The sequence below is a fragment of the Clupea harengus genome, chromosome 21 (genome assembly GCF_900700415.2).
Source record: "Clupea harengus chromosome 21, Ch_v2.0.2, whole genome shotgun sequence".
In the NCBI taxonomy this organism is placed as follows: Eukaryota; Metazoa; Chordata; class Actinopteri; order Clupeiformes; family Clupeidae; genus Clupea; species Clupea harengus.
Window position 1 is genome coordinate 9,872,471 of NC_045172.1, and position 20,639 is coordinate 9,893,109.

Below are 20,639 nucleotides of genomic sequence, written 5' to 3' on the forward strand. Positions count from 1 at the left end.
TTTCTCCACTTGTGTGTGTATTTCTATGTGCCCCCCAGCCCTCGGGTGCAGAGTGTACAGGGATTTGCCACCCAGGAGTGAGATGAGATGGAAAGAAGCACAGGGAAAGGTAGGCTCTTGTATAAGCATGACATGCAAATGCAACATGGGTACATGACCAGCTCTACCTCATGTACTCACGTATACACATGATGAAACACTCTGTTGCTCTCTGCCTTTTCCTTCTTGTTCTCTGCCTGCACTCTCCCACATCAGTCTACCATTCCAATCCATCTCTTATACTTCTTCCAGCTATTGTGGGTCTCCTGCCTCTGCAGCCCCAAGCTGTGATGCTCCATGTTGAAACAGACGTATCATCAACTCCCCCCTCCATCCTCCTCACCCCGCTCCCCATCCACCAAACTGCCCACCCCACCCCCACCTCCTCCAAACTCCTTTCATTCCCTTTTTTCTGCCTGCCTGTCCTCGCTTCCTCTGACACAGAGAACAGAGTTATCATCGGAGCGTCACATTAAAATCCAATCCTTCTTTCCATGAGCGCCCCCACAAAAAAAAAAGAAAAAAAAAGTTGCGCAACGGTGCCGGGCTAGGGCAGGCAGGTGGTCACTGCGATGTCATGCGGCAGAGCAATGTGCCACAGAGAGAAATGGAAAAAGACTGAGGGAAAGGGAGAGGGGAGAGGGAGCAAGAAATCAGGTAAGAGAGAGGGAGAGGGAGAGAAAGAGAGAGGAATTGTTCTTTTTCTTGACGTGATGATTTCCAGGGATTCATCTGAAAAGGCTGATGAGGGATAAGTAGGAGCCGGGGGGGCATCCAAGAAAAAGTACCGCTGTCATGGTGCCGTAACGTTACACCTCACGCCGACACGGGAGTAATGCTTTCTCCATTTCCATAAATATAACTCAATACTGTAATAACTCATCACCATTACTCGTGTCACTTCAGTAGAACCCGGCATTAGGATGGGTGTTGGGATTGGAGTCAGACTGAAATATCATTGGCAACAACAAGTGTAATGTGGGAAACCTTCATGTGATTCCACCTATTTACATGAGCAATTACTCAGGAAGGCATTTCATTATGAGGAGAAACACACACACACACACACACACACACACACACACACACACACTCACACACACACACACAAACAAACATACATGTCGTCAAACTTAATTTGCTGTCTGTGTTGAGGTCTGTATTTACGCTTTTGGTGCTCTCAAAATAACCTGTGTGTTTTCACCTGCCCGAGTTGTCATTCTGAGTTAGTGTCGTCTCGCAGGACTGACCAGTGTCCAGCTTTAATCCGCCATATGCAACTGTTACCTGAAGTAGCCTGGGAAGACGCGATGAAGCAATCAGAAAAGATGATGAGATCTCCTTGATCCCCTGTTCTCATAAATATCAACCATGTGCTAATGCACTCAAAACAGCAGATCTTTGACCAAATTCCGTCATCAGATATGGAGATACAAGCGCAATGTAAAGATGCAGTGTTTGGGCCCTAATTTCGTTGATGGCAAAGTCCGCTGTGCATGATCTAAAGCTAATTTAATAGCTTGGCAAAATCATTTTGCTAATTTCATAACATGAGCAGGATTGTAAAGTGTAAACATGGGCAAGTTCTATGCTGGGGAGTGTCCGTGACACAGACATGGGGGTTAAATGTATGCATTCCTTCAAAGCAACACCTTTTTTGTGCGAAACTAAATGATCTTCATGTCAGGCAGACCTCCCACACAAGAACCTCAGTCATCATTTTTTTCAACAATTACTGAGTTCCATGTGAATATTAATAAGGTATGGTCAAATCATTGTGATTGGCTGATAAAGAATGACTTCATTGTCACTTCCACCAATTACTCAACCCATTTCTGCTTGATTGCGTCCTGCTTGGTGCTTTGTGTATTTATCACCGCCCATTGTTATTGTGCGGTTGCTGATGCACAAAGCCTGTTTACGGAGAAATTACATAGTTGAAATTAGTGTGTGTATATGTGTGTGTGTGTGTGTGTGTGTGTGTGTGTGTGTGTTTGTGTGTGTGTGTGTGTGTGTGTGTGTGTGTGTGTGTGTGAGAGAGAGACATGTAAAACATGCTAAACATGTACAAATGTATTCATAAAAATGAACATTTATTACAAAAACATACAACCTTAGTTCTGTGCAATGACATTTTGCCCCAGAGCCTACAGTAAAAACAGACTTCTCTACCTTGAGTACAGTCACAGACAATTGAATTCAACTGCTTGTCACATCCAGTTGATTTTCCTCAACATTTAGAAGGGTGGAAGGCTGCAAAATGCATTGAAATATCTAATGACATGCCCTGGAGCATGAAACTGAAGAACAACACCAGGGAGCATTTGGATCACAGAAGGAGATGTTGCAGATAATCCTTCAAACTATATGAGTGCTTGTGACAGAAGCCTCACATTCTATTGATATTGTTTTGTAGGTGATGCTGTAGTAAAAATGACTCCCAGCTGCTGGACAAAAAAACATCTATTAAATTGAGGTAACAACCTAAACTTTAAATCGATTGGGGCGAATTTAGATCCATTAACCTGACAGACCCAATTGTTCATAGCCATGTTAACAGTCACATCTTGTTTATGTCTTTAAACTAAACATGGCCATGCCAATATTTCTGATGACTTTTAGCAGAATGTCCTGAAGGTTACCCAGCCATGACTACAAGCACAATAAATCATCAACGTCACATGACATTCATTCCTCATTGTATTTACTCTAAAATTATTTACTATTAAAAATAAAATAAAAAATGTCTCCACATTCCACCATAACCCCATTACCCATGCAATGGAGGCCAGAGGGTTAGAGAATCGTCAGGTGTCAACGTCGCTCTCTAAACCGTCAAGGTACTCGAGCAAGAAAACTAGAGCCATAATTGTCAGTCTCCTAACTTGCGTGACTTGCCTCCCATACCAATGGTCCAGAGAGGGACAATGACATGATGCAGGTTGCATAATATACACAGGATTATTTACAAATAGCCAGATTCATCTGAGTCCATGCAGCAACCAGAGCTTCCCAGGTCAGAACCATGCCACTAGCACTGTTGATTTTGAAGTCCTGTGTCAATGAATTGTTCGGGATATTGGAATTCCAGTGAGACCTTCAAGATTAGGCTAGGCTAGGCTATCAGTGCCCCAACCACAGACAATAAGTGTGACCCAGGGAACCAAATGAAGGCACCGATGAGTGAGGATGAGTAAGAAAAAAAGACCATGAAAAAGTGGTACAGACCTTCCTAAGTCATTGTGTAAGTTCTACAACTAAGGGCTTCACTAAGAGCTTTGAGTCTTTGACTTTCAGTTTCACTTCACCATATGGTTTGGTTGATTGTCGGTCGACTGCCTTTCTGAAAAGTCTGCTACAAGATTACAAAAAAGAAACGTAATGGCTGAGTCCAACAAGGAGAAAATGATCAAAAGACAAAAGCATTCATAGCACGCACACACCAAAAATTCAAAAAAGAAGTTCATATCCCACAAGAAAAAGAAAGAAGTCTTTCATGCCCAGCCACTGGTTAGCAATTTCACCATCACAGAGAAGAGACCAGCAACTGGAATATGAAGCATCCTTCCCCAAATCTCCAGTATTCCTCCAAGTCTATAAGGAACACCATGGCAACAAAAGACATCTTCTATCTTTTTTGTTTCAAAGACAAAGGCAGGCTTCTGAGAGAGTGAGAGAAAGAAAGAGGGAAAAAGAGGGAGAGAGAGAGAAAAGTGGGATACAGTTCAGAGTGAATGCTATGCTGCAGTCTGACAAAAACCCAAATGTATCAATGATGTTTGGCTCCAGAAAGGTACTTATCATTTTGTTCCTCTGACAATGTATAATGTGATGTGGATGCAAATGTGAAGCGCAAACAAAGCGGTCTGAAACACAGTCTAGGTTCTTGGAACACCAGGATCAATACCTTGTGGTTATAAGTAAATGGTTCTGCTCCCCGCAGCTATATTGAGGATGAGCTATCTCTCCGACTGTCCAGGAACCTGCATTTGAAGAAAAAAAAAACAGAGGCTAAATACCCGGTGGCTACTGACAGTGAGCAGTGGTGCTCAACAACAACAACAACAACAGCAGCAGCAGCAACAAAGGGTAAATGGTGGGACAGCCTGTGGCACTTTAAGTGCAAGACAATCACGGATAAATCAGTGGCAGATGAGTCTGCTGTTTTCATGCTGCGAGGTAACTCAGTCCAGACAGATGGGCTGCACTTGCATTTTCCAGTTTCATCCCTTGCCCTCAGTGCTCCCCGGAGTTCAATGTCCAATAGTACCCATAGTTTTTTGGTTTCTCTCTCTCTCTCTCTCTCTCTCTCTCTCTCTCTTTCTTTCTTTCTCTCCCTGCTTCTATCTCTGTCTGGGTGGTTTCCCAAAATCACCCTCCACCTGCCCCACCCCACACCCCCGGCCCACAAAAACACCTCCCTTCTCCTCAGGACTCTCGGGTACAGCATGTGAAATGTTCTCCCCTGTATTCACAGCTGCTAAGGATGTTAGTCTCAGCGATGACCGTCTGCACTGTTTCTGTCTGGAACTCTACACCTGTTCAAGGTAAAAAAGGCCTCCTCCAGATGAGATGCCTGTCTGGAATGGGACCCTCTAGACAAAACAGCACAGCCTTCAATCAGGTCCTCCGCAGTTTCAGATGACTTCTTCTGCCTTTCTCAGCTCTCATCTCTTCGACTGTGTCTATTGTGATCTGTTAGAGCTTGTGCAGCACTGCTCAAATATGTTGATGGGTTTTGGCCACATGAAGCCTCCTTCCACCTGATCAAAGGTGGCATTGTGGGAGAAGAGGTTCTCCACAGGAGGTGGGGGAACCGGGGGTGTAAGGTTAGAGAGGATTTGGCGGCCACCTTTCGCTTCCCGCTTCCATTCTCTGAGCTCTTAATCTCTAACAAGGTTTAGTGTTTCAGGTGGGCTGCCCTCCCTGTTTCCTTGACTACGCTTGCCAGCAGTAATAATAATAGTCACACTCACACTTTGTGTTGCCGCACATAGTCGGCAAACTGCCGGTCCTTGGCATACAGCTCGATTACCCGTAAGCGGTCCTCAATTTCCTGTACCAGGTGAGAGAGAAAAAGAGGGAGTGGGGAACGGAGGACAGAGAGAGGGAGGAGGGGGAGAGAAAGGAGGAGAGATGGTTACATAACCCAAGGCGCTTCCATAAAAAGAGCCAGACTGACCGCCCACGATCAGGAGACATCTGGGCCAAGCACCCTCACCTCGGGAGTGTCACAGGTGAGAGGCTCAGCAAGTGACATATTTACTCCCTCTCGATCCACACCAAGAAAAACTATGAAACGTAATTCCAATGACGCCATCTGTCCCAAAATTAGTTTGGGGGGGGGGGGGGGGGAGATTAATCTCTGCTGACAGGAATAACAGTGGCCATTAAATAAATGGTGTAATTTATATCTTTATGTCACATTTACTGTTTGGATATGCAAAAAATCATAGATATGTCAGGTTTTTTTATGCTTGCCCCTAAATTTATGTTCAAAAGATCATAAAGCGACGATAAATCAGTTTAAGTCTCCTGACCAAGGGGAGTCATGATTTCTTGTCATTAAAATACATGAAAAGAGTTTCAGAACAGAACAGTTTTTTATGAGTGAATTAAGTGTACAGGGAGTATCTACAAATTGCCAGGTACACACAAGTACACACTAGCAAACACATTCGCACACACACACACATATTTGCGTATGCATACACACCACTCCAAGAAAACATATGTGACGTACCTCCCTGGTGAGCACGCTGTTCTCATATATTTGTCTGATTTCTTCACTGCTGAACTCGTTGGAGGCGTCGGTAGTGGCCGTGCTGTAAACTGGCATATCTGGGTAGCGCCTGTAGTACTGGTTGTACCCGACAGCTGCGTCGCTCTCGAACATGGGGTTGTACTTGGTGGCCCTCTCCAAGGATGGCTCGCTCTCGCCATGCCTATTGGGGCAACAACAAGAGGAGCCATGCCAGGCAAATGCCCTTTAGTCACGCTAGCCACCCGTTCCCTCATGGCATGTGATGGCAAGTTTCCATTGATCCCATTCACAATGGGACTCTAAGACAGCCACACACGATTCACACAGTTCACACACACACACACACACACACACACACACACACACACACACACACACACACACAGACACACAGACACACACGCACATCAAGGCTCTAGCTATTTATAACACCTTATCGGCGCAGCCAGCCATGGAAAGTCTGACTACATGATTAAGACTTGACCCCATCCTCGGCATGGGGCATTAGAAGGGCTACTCAGGGCCCTATCACAGAGATGGCATTTGGTACGTGTTGACTCGCAGCTCTGGCGCATTGTGATATCTCACACTGAGCTGTTGCCTCACTTGACGGCTTGTTAATCTGTTCCCACTGTGATATAGTGTCCTTTCTTTTTCCCCCTCATCAGTGTGATTGCTCACTCAAAACTTCTTAAGTTTTATCTTTACTCAAACCATTTTGGGCGCCGCTTCTGCTCCCAGTGCTTTATAAATACCAAGACCCCTCCAACTTGACTGTTTGTAGTGCTAGGTAGCTAAGTGTGGTTTCCAACATGCAATTTCCCAATTCAACAAAATGTACCACATTGCAAAGCCAGTGTAAACATCGCCCTTCTTCTTAAACATGACCATGTTATGTACCTTGTGAACTAGACATAGGATTGGTTGGTGGTAGAGAGTGATATCATAACCGGGAGTCAACCATTAATACTAAAACAATGTGGATTGGGCTGGCTATGAGCTTTTTCTCCCCCCCCCCCCCCCCCCCCCCATCAATAGAACCAAACATAGAAATATATCTGCCTGCACAAATCAAGGAAACTGTACATTAGAGGTGATCTAGGTTAGCGCTGAAATGGTTAACTTTGTTTTGAATAACTTGATTAAAATAGATATTCTTACAGCCAAAAAGACCTCAGAATACTGCTTCCATTGTTTCTTGAAGTTTCTCCTATTCATGCATCTAACGCGCAAATCTGGATTACACCTGCTTTTAAAGGGCTGAAAATGTTCACCGCAAAACAGACGTTGGTTGCCCCCCTCCGGTTTTCATGCATTCATCCTGCAGCAGGCAGGATGCGGTTTTAGATATTTGCAGTCTGTTCGTACATACCATGCCATGTTTTTAGGCACACATTGCGACAAAGTCACCACTAAAACGGCACTAATGTGTTAGTAAATCTGCCCCTGAGTTGAGTGTGAGGGAGGTATGGTAGAGAAGCCCAACTGAGGGGTGAGAGAACACCAGTGTGGCACCAATGTGTCTTGCTTTGGCTTTTAAGGACTCCTATGGAGTACAATTAGAAAGTAAGACACCAGAAGCACGCATGCCGGACGCTGTTGATCCTGACACAACCCGCCCTGTTTAAACACAATCAGGAGTGTTTTGAGACTTTTCAATAAACATGTCTTGATTTGTTATTCAAAATGCAACACGGCTGCCAAATCAGCTCCAGCCTTTCCTGCCAGGTTGAAAAGAGCGTGGGATTTGGGCTGACTTAAGGCCAAACACAGTATAACTTTTTTTCCTTGGACCCAAACACTGTAGGACAGATATTCACAACCTGTCCGTGCTTGCAATGTTTGCAGGGATGGAGGACTTTTAGTGACCCATTGACCCTGTGAGCGTACAATATGTGTGTTTTTAGGAAAAGGACAAAAGGGGAGAAATCACAGCCCCACCCTGTTGATTCATAAAATCTCCACTGACTCTAATAAAACAGAGAAACCCACAGCCAAGAGTCATAAGTGTCACGAAAATGGCAAGACATCAAATTTGGGTGTTCACAGACACATTAACAATAGCCTGTTGTAGACTATAGGATACTGTTATCTTATTTTTTATTTACTAATTTAAGTATTTCATTCATTTGAAATAGTGGAGGGGCTTGAGCTCCAAATCACCCACAGAGCTGAAAATGCTATTCAATAAAATAATAATCAAATAATAAATAATACTAATAAAATAATTTCATACAAAATCATGCACAATTTACCATGACAAGGCTGTGAGAATGTGAAATGAATGTGATGAAGAATACACTCACAAACATAAACCCTTAATTTAGCAGAAAATGTACATAAAATGCCAAAAACTTCCACTAAATTCTCGTCCTAGTCATTCTCTTAACCCTCCTCATACCTCTCTATGCACTGGGTATTGACGCACAGACAGTAATCACAGTAAATCCCATGCTAATATGCTACTGCTAATATCTGTGCATTAGTGTCTGATCCTTACCTTAGGGGGTCTTCTGAGTCATCCTTGTCATACTCGTCGCGCAGCGTCCTGGCCAGGAAGAATATCACGGCTGACGCCACCAACAGGAAGCCAGCCACTGAGGCTATAGCGATCCCAACCACCAGTGGCTCAGACACATACTCCTCACAGCGCTCCCCTCGATACCACCAGTTCTCACCCACACGACACCTACAGCGCCAAAAGCCTTCTCAGTACATGTACAGCAATTGCATGTATGATATGCCATTCTTATTGTAATGTAATGTAGCACAGTAGTACATTGTTAGCTAACCTCTTTGGAAAGATACAGGAAATGATTTAACTTTTGACATGTCACACGTGTACTTTAATCTTCAGCAAAGGCACAAGGATTTTTGTACTATGCTTGCCTCCTCATATTCTACACATGTCTATACATTTTTTGTTCACAGTGGGTGACCTGATAATATTTCTAACTAAATTAAGCGTTTTTTTTTTTGCATTGCATTGCAAATTTTCCTGTAGTTAACACTGACCTGCAGATAGCCCCTTTTCCAGGGATGATGTCACACTTCCCATCGTTCTGGCAGAAGTCCTCCTGTAGGTCGCAGATGCTCTGGCATGGCAGGCTGTCCACGCTGAAGTAGCCGGGGTCACACAGGCACTCCGCCTCACCAGACCACCGGTTCACCGTGCACCTGGAGTATTCGTTACAGGCCTGGAATTTGCATGGGTCTGCCCTGTCACCTAAAGTAGCAAATATAAGTGATATTGAGCAATCCATTCCATATAACAGAAGCCATGTATACGGGTGGGTAATTCGTCATGTATCCTACTGAGCTTGTAGAACTTTTGGGGTTTTGTTATTACATTGTAATAACATGTTACTGCAAATTACACCATCTTGGCACAGGAATGGTTGGTTGGAAAAACATCAGCCTTGGATTTGATTGTCAGAAAAGGGATGGCAGTGCTAGGTTTACAGTACAGTAATTTTGTCTGACAATAGAAAACCAAGGAATACAAAACACATTCAGGATCAAATTTCAGATTCTCTCCATGTTTAGTGGAACCTCTTGTTGTGAGGCATCAAACAATAACTGGGCCCTGCTGTGTTTGTAAGCTCTCAAGCTCATAATGACTCAGCGTTAGGATATGATGAGCTGTCATGTTGTGATAGGTGACTGGCTCAGACAGATTACCAGAAACAAGCCGAGGGGGAACAGACAGTGACCACAATACAGGCAGTGAGTCACAAGTTCTCAGCCCCCCAAACAACACTGTGCCTCAGGCAGACAGAAACAAAACAATGTCTTGTGTAAACCAGACAGACAGAGGCTGGGTTCCCATTAGCATTTTAGCATTTGGGCACAGTTCGAGGGGGGACTGAGTACAGCATTAATAGCACTGTGTCTGGAAGCACTGTGCTTGCATAATCTGGTATTAATTGTCTTATTTTACACGGTATATGGGGTGATTCCTGGTCACAGCCTGATAGTGAGGCACTTCAGACAAGTAAGGTGGGTTAATTGAAGACTATGTTGTGAAACATCAAAAAACTAAAGTTTTTTGTGCAAAAAGTATATACAGTATACTACACAAATTACACTACCCTGACTGAAAGTTGCCAATTTACACAATTGCTATGGTTTGAAATACTGTTCTGAGATTTGTTCAACTTTGACCCAGTAACAATACGTCATAATGAAGGAAGTGATCTGTAATATGTCTAAATGATTTATTGAAATTATAGTAAATTTAAACATTCACCAATTTATTTTCTCTTCTATCTTTGTCATCTGCTTGTACTTTGATAGTCTGATGGATTTTATCGAAATAATATAACACAATAAAGTAAAGTGCTATTGAGAGTATAAAGAACTCCAGACAAAATATAAATACATCCTCGTTGATGACCCATAAGAGTTCAGCCGGAAGCCGAAGGATAAGTGACATGACGACTCTACTACTGTCTCATTGACCTGGACCCTTAACCCCACTTACTCCAGCTTAGCAACCGTGGCTTCTGACCTGTGTGTGGAAGTGATTGTCAATGTATGTGCTTAGAAGGATAATACTGAGATATACCAGTTTAGAAACACAAATTTGCATTATACTTCTTTGACAGTCAACCAAGTCATTGTAAACCCACCTTCAGATCCCAAATGTCTAAATGCCGGCTATTGATATAGACTATAAAGGTGTAAAAGTCTGCTATTATTATTGACTATTCATGCAAATATCAGTAATGATGCACCTTTTACATACATACAGGCATTGATGATAATGATATCGTTTACAGATAAGAAATGGGCATAATTACCTGATTCTACATCCAGGGAATATTTATCAATGGCCAAATTCATGGTTTGGTACGCCGTGTTACAGAAATCCTCCAGGATGAGGTAAACAACTGTGGTGACTTCATTTCGCACTGGTTTGCCGAATTTCATCCTGCTGTTCACCACAATGCTGCCATTCCTGAAGTTAAGGATCTCCAGGTTTTCAAAGTTGCTTAGGTTTGACTGCAAGTAGGGGAGAAGCTGTGGAGAAACGAAGAGTATTACCTGCACTGCAGTGGAATTAGATGGACGTCACAAGGACGTTGTTAATCCAATTCAGAGAAGGCATAAGTAAATGTGGTGGTCTAGTGTTAATCTCACTTAAGGGCTCGTTAACAGGGGTTAATACTAACTGGAGAGAAACAATGGCTAGTGTTACTTCAGCATGTCGGCAGTGGTAAATCCTGCCAAAGAATGGCTTACAACCATTCAACATTATAAACCACCATACAAGACTGTAATATTTTGAGAGGCTTAGCTAACATGCAAACCATCCCATTGTATTATATGCATCCGGCAGTCCTGAAGATAATCAGACAATCAGATAAAGCTAAATGTTTCCATTTGTTCTTCAATGCACTGATTTCCTAATCCAGATGTGTCTGAACAGAGGACACACTTGTTTAAAAGACAAGAAACATCATTACAGAGCATTATTATCAGATGTCCTATTTTTATTGGTTGATGTATGTAAGTAAACATTGTTTTGTTGCTGCTTGTATGATGAATGACTCCAAGTGCACCCTGAGTGGTGTCCCCGTTATCTGAGAGCGTAGTGTATCTTACCAGCTCAGTGAACCTCTGTTCCAGGGACTTGTACTCAGCAGAGCTCTTGTTGAACAGATCATCTGAGAACCTCATGTTGGTCACCCTCAGGCTGAAAAACACCATCAGAGCTCTGCCTGGACTGGTTGGCATGGCAATGCTAGCCATCTGTGTGACATCCATGGCTTGTGCATCTGGAGTTGGTATCTCCATGGTGGGGCCATCTTCTGAGTCCCCAAAGAATGTGAGGTCTGAGGCATCATGTGTAACGTTGAGAAAGACAGCCGATGAGGGTACCTGAGACATCTTCAAAGAGTCATCGTCACCTTCCTCCTCTATAGGCTCTGTCTCATCAAAGTACATGTAAGGCTCTATGTCAAGGCCATACAGAGGAGTCTCATCGCTGGCTTCCTCCAGAATGAGAGAGAACTCTGTGGTTGATGTTTCCTCCTCCTCCTCAGGGGCCGCGTTTGATATGCGGGTGAAAGGAGATTCCTTCTCAGGAGAGAGCGGGGTGGACTGAGTTGTAGTCGTGGGGACTGGACCAGCGGCCGTCACAGTCACGGAAATGATCTCATCCTCTGTGAGGTCCTCATTTGAGATCTCGCCGGGAGAACTCTCCGAGGTTGTGAGCTCTATATCCTTTCCTGTCTCCTCTAAAATCTCAACCCCTCCATCATCCTCTCTGTCCTCAGCAACACCATTGTCAATAACCGTCAGGTCCCCAGTCGCTGGTTGTTCTTTGGTGTCAGAGTCAGGCACAGCAACTTCTTCGATGCTCACAGCAGCAGGTAACTCTGCATCAGCATCTACAGCATCTTCAGAAACCTCTTGGTCTTCAGACACAATGGCAGAGTTGTCCTGTGGGATGACCTCCAAGGCTTCCTCATGGTGACTCGGCTCTGTAATTGCAATCACTGGAGACTGTTCAATGAATAATGTCTCAGATGTAGGAGGCTCCTCGGGGAGAGGTGCATCGGTGACTGGGGCGTGTATGATGGTCGGCTCGCTTGGATAGTCGTCGTACATCCCTGAAGCTTCCACTGTCTGCATGGAAAGCTCCACGGTCAGCGTTTCCATGGTCCAGAACGTCGGGGCTTGGTCGGTGGTTGTGTAATGCGGGTGAGTGAGGATGTCCTGAGTCACCAGTGTGTGTTCCAAAAATGGCTCCTCGACGACCAACTCTTGTTCTGGCTCTTGCTCTGGTTTTGCCTCCTCCATAGGAACCTCCTTGTCAAGTTCTTGTGGAATCTTCAGCTTTTCCAGGGTCTCGCCCGTCGCTTCTGAGTCATCTTCATCCAGCGAGGGGTTTTCTGGCACCCACGGCCAGAAGTCGGGACCTTGCTCATCCCCAGAAAACCCAGAGCCAGAGCCAAAGTCTAGGGAGTCATCCACCACATCTCCCTTTTGAGCCAGGCTAAATGAATCCAAATCATTCTCTTCAAGGCTAAAGACATCATTTTCACTAGCAAGCTTGCTCTGAGGGCCCATCCACTGATCATATGGATGGACAGGGTCAAACAGGAAGTCATCTTTTTTCAGGAACAGGTCATTGCCAACCAGCTCCTGTCCAGGAATCTCAGGAGGCTTTTCTGCGGCAAGGACATCCTCCTGGAAAAAAAGAGAACAAAAGAGAAAAAAATATATTGTAAAAAGGCAGTACTGTAATACTAGTCTTAAACTGGCAAACATTAGCTTTGTGCATTGTGCTGAATTGTGTGTTTACATGAAAGATCAAGCTAAGTCAATGTGTATGTTTTCTCAGGTTTTGTGCAAAGGAAAAAAGCACATTCCCAGTCCACATGTCTACACATTTCTCCTGATTAGCTTGGAGGCACAGTCTGTTGTCATTGATAAATAAATAGTATGAGAGAGAGAGAGAAAGACGCGCTTTGAATGCATTGGGACTAAGAATACACACTGATGGTTCTAGCAAGGGACAAGTTGATCCTGCTGCCTTTATCTCAATAGTGGTATGTTCTTCAAGATGAAAAACACCCACATGCTAAACACACAAACTCCCATCTCAGTATTTACATTCAGATCTACGGAAACCTACAATGATACTGTACAGGCAGCACAGTATAGATGTTGGTGGTTGATAGGAATCGCTGTGAGGCAACATATTTGACTTACTCTCACGTTATTGCACAGCTGAATCAGAAGGCACACGCAGGAGCGTCATACACACATGCACAAAGTCAAAACACTGTGCTTATGGTTGAAGTGGAACAAATTCTCCTTAACCTCTTCAGTGAATTGCAATGGAAATATTTCCCCCCTTTTCCGTACTAAGAGCAGTGGAAAAATCACACTGGCATGCAAAAGGAAATAGATTTGCACACAGCAACAGGACTCCTTCATCTCGTGTGCCTGGCTCCAGATGACTCGGCCTGGTGTTTTGTACACATTCAGGAGGATAAAGAGAAATCAGGAGTGGATTTGCGGGATGTTTCAACCGATGAAAATATCTGGCAGCTTGTGCATTAAAGCACTTGAGTCTAATTATCCTCCCACATTTGCTCCATTAAGACCTTTCACACATGGTGTCCTACAGTCATGGAGTATTTGTATTCTTTTTTTAATGTTTTGCTATCCCAGATGACCAAGAACATCAAGACTCCCCACCAAGCCCCTTCAGTTCGTTATAGCAGATTTTTGTTGTTTTTCATCCCGGACATTACATAGCATAAACAAAAACGTTCGGGAATGCCCAAAGGATAACATTAAAAACTCTGTTTGTCAAACGTGACAAAAAATAATAATGAATTGACTTCAGATGTTGCCTCCTTATACTGCCCATAATAGCCATGTGTCTCTGGGAGAGGCAAGCCATTACCTGAATGTGAGAGAGAACACATGTTCCCAGAGACAAACTCGGACAGTACAAGTCAGCCAAAACAAGATTGTAAATCAGTTTAATAAGGAACGTGAAAAAGCGCCAATTTAGTCAAAAGTGAGGGGAAAAACGGAGCCAGTAAATTCTGAAATGATTCCTACGTTTTCAGAGCATTTGTATCTGCCTTTCTAATAAGAGAGCTCACTATGAGGAAAGTGGATCACTGAGAGCAACATGTGTCCTCCGGAATTAAAAACAGATTTCTTTCGATATTTCATTGTGATTGAACTAAACAGTTTGCTTAATACAGCATACAGAGTTGTGTCTTGTGAATTGCTTTGTGGAAAATAGGCTTAAATATTTTTACAGACCATTTTGAGCTCCAACAGCTGCACATTGCTCCAATTTCATATCATACTGCAGATAATGACTTGGTAGATATTTGCAGGAGTTTAAACATTTAACACATTTAACGAAGAATATTATTACACAATTACTTCACACAAAACATTTTATCAGTATTTCCACTGGCATAGGGGTAAACTGTAATAAATAAATGGACAATGCCATCTGCAATACTCTGCAGAGGAGAAACTGTATCTGAATGAATTAGAAGGAAGAATGTGAACAGCTGTCCACTTACCAGGTCATTAGAATCAATGGCTCTTCCTGTTGGCTTGACGGGTAACAATGAATCCACTGCAAAGGCCAAACAGGTGAAATGATTAAAAAACATAGTAAGATGCATGATGCTGTTCACTGACATGAAGGCTTTTCTAATAAAGTACAGCAACACACAATTATGTAAATATGCAAGTTTCCTGTCTTTAGTTAAGCAAACTATACGTGTGGCCTAAATGCGACCATACTTATTTGCCAAGGTCCATGAAGGCTGAAATGGTAAATGACGTTCAGCCTATAAGCACCTAATCAAATTGACTGAACACAGATTTTAAGAACAGGCTGTACCGCTCTCTAGCTGGAGAGAATCAGGGTCCACGTCCAGAGTGTTGTTCCCAATAAAGTTCTCTTTGTGCAGGGCCTCTGTGATGTAGTTGCGGAAGTCTGTGATTGTGTAGACCACTGTGGGCAGCTCATCCGGCTCATGATATGAGTTCCCCACCATGTTGGCCTGAAGGGTGATGAAGTCCATGGTTGCATTACTCAGTCCACCTCCGTCACCCTCAAGAGTGATAGCATAGTGGACAACCACTCCAAGTCCACTGTAAGACAAGTAAGCAAGTAACATGTTAATATAATATAATATAATATAATACAATATAATAGTGACACATCACATACAAGGTTATGTGAATAATAGAACCTACTGTATTAGCAAGAAAATATGACAAGAAATATGGTGTCAAAACCTGTACTTGACCTGCATTGGCGTGGGATGCCAAGAAAACAAAAATCTAGAATTGGAAAATTGCTACCAGAGTAGTATGATGTTTATGTACACATCTAAAACTTCACGAGAGGCACAGAAAGGCAGGCTTTATCGGAGGATGGAAACTGGGCTCTGACCTCGATTGCGAGAGTTATTGTCTTTTTATTTTGCCACATACGTATTTTTCAACAAGTGTGAAAAAGCCCTGTGAGTTTACGACCAGATCAATTTTCTTCCCCCAAAACAGTCAGATATCCCTTCAGGTTCAGATTTTCTGGCAGCGCCATAAAAGAGGCTGCCCGCTAATAGGCTTTACATGACCTGCAGAACAAACTGCCGAGAAAGTAAAGGTGGTTTTAAAAGTCTCAGGGAGCTCACAATGTGCATTTATCCATGATGCGGTTTTGCCGGCAACCCCGGTGATAAACCACAAGAGAATCTGGCGTTGACGATGGTTGACAGCGGAGAAAATTGAGCTTGTCATAAACCTCTCCGTATAATCCCATCACGGTCGGCAGCTGGCCCCTTCAGTCAGCAAAGGACTTATCCAATTTAAAGAGTGATTGGCCATAGTAAGTCATTAGCGGGACTTCAGAGCAAGATGTAGCAGAGACCAGACAGGTCCATAGCGGCTAAAAAAGCCTTGATTTGGATCACAGCTTTCTCGCACCTTTAAGTTTCTGTCGGGATACGAGAGAAGTGGGGCAACTTGGCCCTGCTTGTATAAAGTTTCTGAGGCTTGTATTACTCAAGCCCATCGTCCATTAAAAGTGTAGGCTTGGAGAGGGTGAGACAAAGAGATTGACTCTTTTGGCTTGTCCCTGCCAAATACAGTCACATGAATTTCCCATCATGTGAGATGGAGGAGGGGATGGGCTCTGGGGGGGTTTGCAGCTGCGGGATCGAGCAGGATGGGGAGTGATGCTACTACTGCGAGAGAACGGATTTATCACACACAGGTATTTGCCTTGCCCGTTCAGCCCGTTCTACATTCTCCAGATTGTATTTTATGGCCTTTAAAGGGCTTTTCAGGTTCTCCTCTGCTTTTTTGTCATGGTCACAGGATCGTGAGGGTTGTTACTCATTCTTAACTGCTAACAGTTAAATGTAGATGTTTAATGGTGAGCTCGTTATGTAGGTCAAACTTTGACTTCTGCAAGGGACAAATACTCACCCTTGGATATCCTTCTGTGGCCTTTAAAAAGAGAAGCAAGAGAAAGAAATCTACTGTAAATCACAATAACATTTGACCTGAACCAATAATTTCATTAAAGAGGTCGTGTACACTTAAATGAACTGTACATTTTGAATTAAATCAATTTGTCAATGTGCTGATCGAGACTCATCATTCACAGAAGTTTACACCCCCCTCCTCAGCTCAGCTCCACTCCACTTTTTAGTTTTTTCAGAAGGATGCAGTGGGTGGAGTTCACAGAGCTGGGGGTGCTGTTTTATAGTAGAGAAAGCAAGAGAGAGAGAGAGAGAGAGAGCTGGTCAAACTTACCTAAACTCAAGCACAAACACATTCTTAAAACCAGGAAGTCGCTCAAATGCATCTTCAATCTATGAAATCAGAGACAACAGAGGATATACACCATTATTATGAGCTAGATGAATGCACAACAACAGTAGAGAGTCCACCAAAACTTCAAGTACCAAGCAAAGGCAAGGAACAATTAGCAATTGTCAACAATTAACTATTAGAACCCGCATCTGAGGGGCAAATGTTTTTACAAAATGTTCAGAATCCTTTTAAAAGGTTTTCTGGTGCAACAGAATAGTAACACATATGCTACATTAATAATGACAAGATGGGGCAGCATGTTTCTATACATATGCATGTAGTTGTAGAGTACAGCTAATTGCCTCTTTGGTCAGAGGTCATTAGGTGACCTCCAGAACCAAACCAAACAAAGTACCTTAGACAGTTAAAGGTTTAACCTGTCACAATACAGATTTACATTGAAATCTGTTCTGTTACATTGAGAAACTATCCAATGACCCATTTCACAATATATTACAGTAACATCATCATACAATCAATCATACTTAATGTTTCTCTTTCCTCTCTCCCTCGTTGCACTAAGAATTTTACCATCGTTTTGTAGAGGGTCAAAGAGCTCATCACTGGTTGGCTCCTGCCCTTCCCCTGTACACCAATCCCAGAAGTCTTAGTCCCTATTCAGATACCACCTGCTATTTGTTCTGGGTTGACTGATTCATATGCTCTACATTTCCTTCACAAAAGTGCTGGGCTATGATATAAAACTAAGACACTGACACTGCCAGAAGAGAGCACGCAAGTGAACGATGGCAACTTCCAGCAATGGGAATACACTTAGTGTTTCCAGGCAGCAGAAGCTTTCCCAGAGGCTGTCACTCGCAGATTTGCAAATGTAACTTATGGTAACTGTTGCACTCAATGCTCTCAAGAGTTCCAGTAAACCCTCTTCCTGCTTTGTCCACAGTGGATTTGCTTGACAGATCATTAAAAAAATAAATTAAAAAAAGAATAAATAAATAAAAATGACCACTGTCTTTTTTTTTCATTTTTCCTTTCAACCTGTGCCACTATGGAATCATTTTTGAACTAAGCTTCTACAACCTGCTTTCCTCTAAGTTAAAATGGAGACAACAGAAGTGAGTGGAAAGGTCAAGAGGAAACACAGAGAGAAGAGCAAAAGCAGAAGAATAATGGATGAGGAGACATGAGAGAGAAACAAGGCATCCATCCCACCTTCTGTGTAAACTGGTCGGCCAGCCTCTGGTAGAAATAACTGGACGGGTCCCTCAGGGAGTCATCATAAAACTCCCCCTTTAGCTTGATGCTGAGCTCCACTATATGCTCTCCCATAGGTCTTATTGGTCTTGCCATGACGTCATCAATTTCATTGGTGATCTGGACACGGTCATAATTGGAAGTGCAAATTATAAGCAAAATATTTACAAATTTACAGTACAAGCATGAGGTTACTGTTCATTTGGTCATAGATCTGCATTTTCATTAGCTTAAAAATGGTAAAATAATGCAAATGTAATAATGCTGCCAACTATGAACTGCTCACCATGTTTTCCTCCTCTACTACATCTTCTTCCACGGGTGCTTCAGTTGTTGTGGTGGGCTCTTCGGTGGGTGCTGGTGTCGTTTCCTGTGCTTCCACTACTGTGATCTCCTCCACATACTCCACAGTTTGAAGTGGTTCCTCCTCAACTGCAACTTCTTCTTTGGCAGTATCCTCTGGGATTTCTACTTCTGGAACCTCTGGTTCTGGTTCTGGTTCTGGTTCCAAAACAGTATCAGATCCATCCTCCTCCCCAACAGTCTCTGGCGTATGGTCTGTTACCACAATCTCAGGTGTGTCATCAACCTCAGTTGCACCTTCCTCTGTGGCAGCCTCTGGTGAATCCTCCTCGGGGGTGTCTGTTATCACTTCCTCTACAGCAGTCTCACCTGCGTCTTCAATGACAGTTTCCTCAGCAGGTACACCTTCAGGTGTGTGTGAGGCAGCATCCTCATCCTCAACTGCCACCTCTTCTGTTTCTGGCAGCACTATCTCTGATGTTTCCACAGCAGCTATTTCAGGTACAACTTCCTCTTCAATGGGTTCAGGTGTGCCCTCCTCTTCTGGAGTACCTGTTGTTTCTTCAGTTGCTACGGGTGATGGAGCATCTTCATCAGCAGTGTCTGATATCTCCTCTTCATGAATTTCAGGGGTGGTGTCTTCAGGTGTTTCCTCAACCTGAGCCTCCTCAACGACAACATCAGATTCAACCTCTGCTGTTGTTTCCTCTACAGGTGTATGATCCTCTACGGTCAATTCTTCTGAAGGTGCAACCTCATCTTGTCTTTCCTCCACGACTACGTCAGGTAAGTCTTCTTCAGTAGGTACAACCTCCTCAGGTGATTCCTCCTCAGGTACAGCTTCCTCAGGTAATTCATCTGTTACAGGCTCTTCAGGTACTTCCAATTCAGTTACAGGCTCCTCAGGTACTTCTTCCACAGTGACAACCGCTTCTGGTATTTCCTCCTCAATTGCAACCTGTTCAGGTAATTCTGATTCAGTTACAACCGCTTCAATTGTCTCTTCTGAAGGTATGACCTCTTCTATTGGTTCCTCTTCGTGTAAACCTTCATCAGGTGATTCCTCTATTGCCACATCCTCTTCAGGTGAAACCTCAACAGGTGTGTCCTCTTCAGGTGTGTCCTCTGTAGGCACAGGTGTTTCCTCCTCAACCTCAATGATGACCTCATCAACCTCTGGAGTGCTCTCTGTAGCCTCGGGTGGTATTTCCTCAGCTGTTTCCCACACACCTACATCTTCATCAGGGACTTCCTCAGAGACCTCTTCAGGCGTGACCACACCACCTGCCTCAGTGTTCTCGGGAGTCCCCTCAGTTATCTCTTCCTGGGGGGCTTCAGCAGTGACATCTGGGGCAATCTCCTCTGCAGTGTCCTCCACTTCCTCTGAGATATCCACCTGGCTTATCTCTTCAACAGCAGCTTGTTCGGCGGCCTCCTCTGTGGTCTCGGGACTTATCGCATCCGTGTCCTCAGGTGTTTCATAGGGATCAACTTCAGCAGCAAGGTCCTCTGTGACCTCCTCCACAGTAGGCTCTGAAGTGACCTGGACTACTTCTGTTTCCACAGGGAGATCTGGAGCACTGTCCCCCTCGTGGTCTGTCAGCACTGTCTGTACTTCTATAAAGGAAGAAATTAAACATTACTATTGCTTCCCTAGGAAGAAAACAAACGGTTATTTCAGGTTTGCAGTTCAAGTGTATTTATATATATCTGTATTAAGGCACTCCCGGAAATGACAAAGAGTCAGCATTCAGCTTTTTGTGTGGTGAAGCCATACTAAGGTTTCTGATCCTGCTCATTGACACCAGTGAGTGATATCACTAAGACGGATTAGGAGCTATTCTGAGAATAATGTGTGTGATTAGCCTTCAGCAGGTAATCTATGGCTAAGGCTATATGCAACAGTGTTAAAGAACAACTGAAAAAACATATGCATGCC

The 20,639-nt window shown here is 43.6% G+C and overlaps 1 protein-coding gene across 3 annotated transcripts in view; it reads right to left on the reverse strand.

Annotated features, from left to right (window-relative positions):
- LOC105911648 (interphotoreceptor matrix proteoglycan 2-like) overlaps nt 1-20,639 on the reverse strand; it is a 51,047-nt gene that overhangs the window by 26,334 nt on the left and 4,074 nt on the right. For 2 of the 3 annotated variants that reach the window (XR_006151457.1, XM_031558379.2), the window contains exons 7-19: nt 18,684-20,317; nt 18,356-18,517; nt 17,123-17,181; nt 16,793-16,813; nt 15,198-15,451; nt 14,872-14,927; nt 11,411-13,000; nt 10,606-10,825; nt 8,819-9,029; nt 8,304-8,492; nt 5,783-5,984; nt 5,016-5,095; nt 3,947-4,022 (exon numbers count right to left, since the gene is read on the reverse strand). Coding sequence is in view for 2 of the 3 variants with exons in the window: in XM_031558379.2 (XP_031414239.1) it covers nt 3,983-4,022; nt 5,016-5,095; nt 5,783-5,984; nt 8,304-8,492; nt 8,819-9,029; nt 10,606-10,825; nt 11,411-13,000; nt 14,872-14,927; nt 15,198-15,451; nt 16,793-16,813; nt 17,123-17,181; nt 18,356-18,517; nt 18,684-20,317 (4,718 nt within the window). In the remaining variant the exon portion in view is untranslated. Of the gene's footprint in view, nt 1-2,115; nt 3,702-3,946; nt 4,023-5,015; nt 5,096-5,782; nt 5,985-8,303; nt 8,493-8,818; nt 9,030-10,605; nt 10,826-11,410; nt 13,001-14,871; nt 14,928-15,197; nt 15,452-16,792; nt 16,814-17,122; nt 17,182-18,355; nt 18,518-18,683; nt 20,318-20,639 lie in introns of those variants that run through there. The other variant, XM_031558378.2, reaches the window with a different exon arrangement.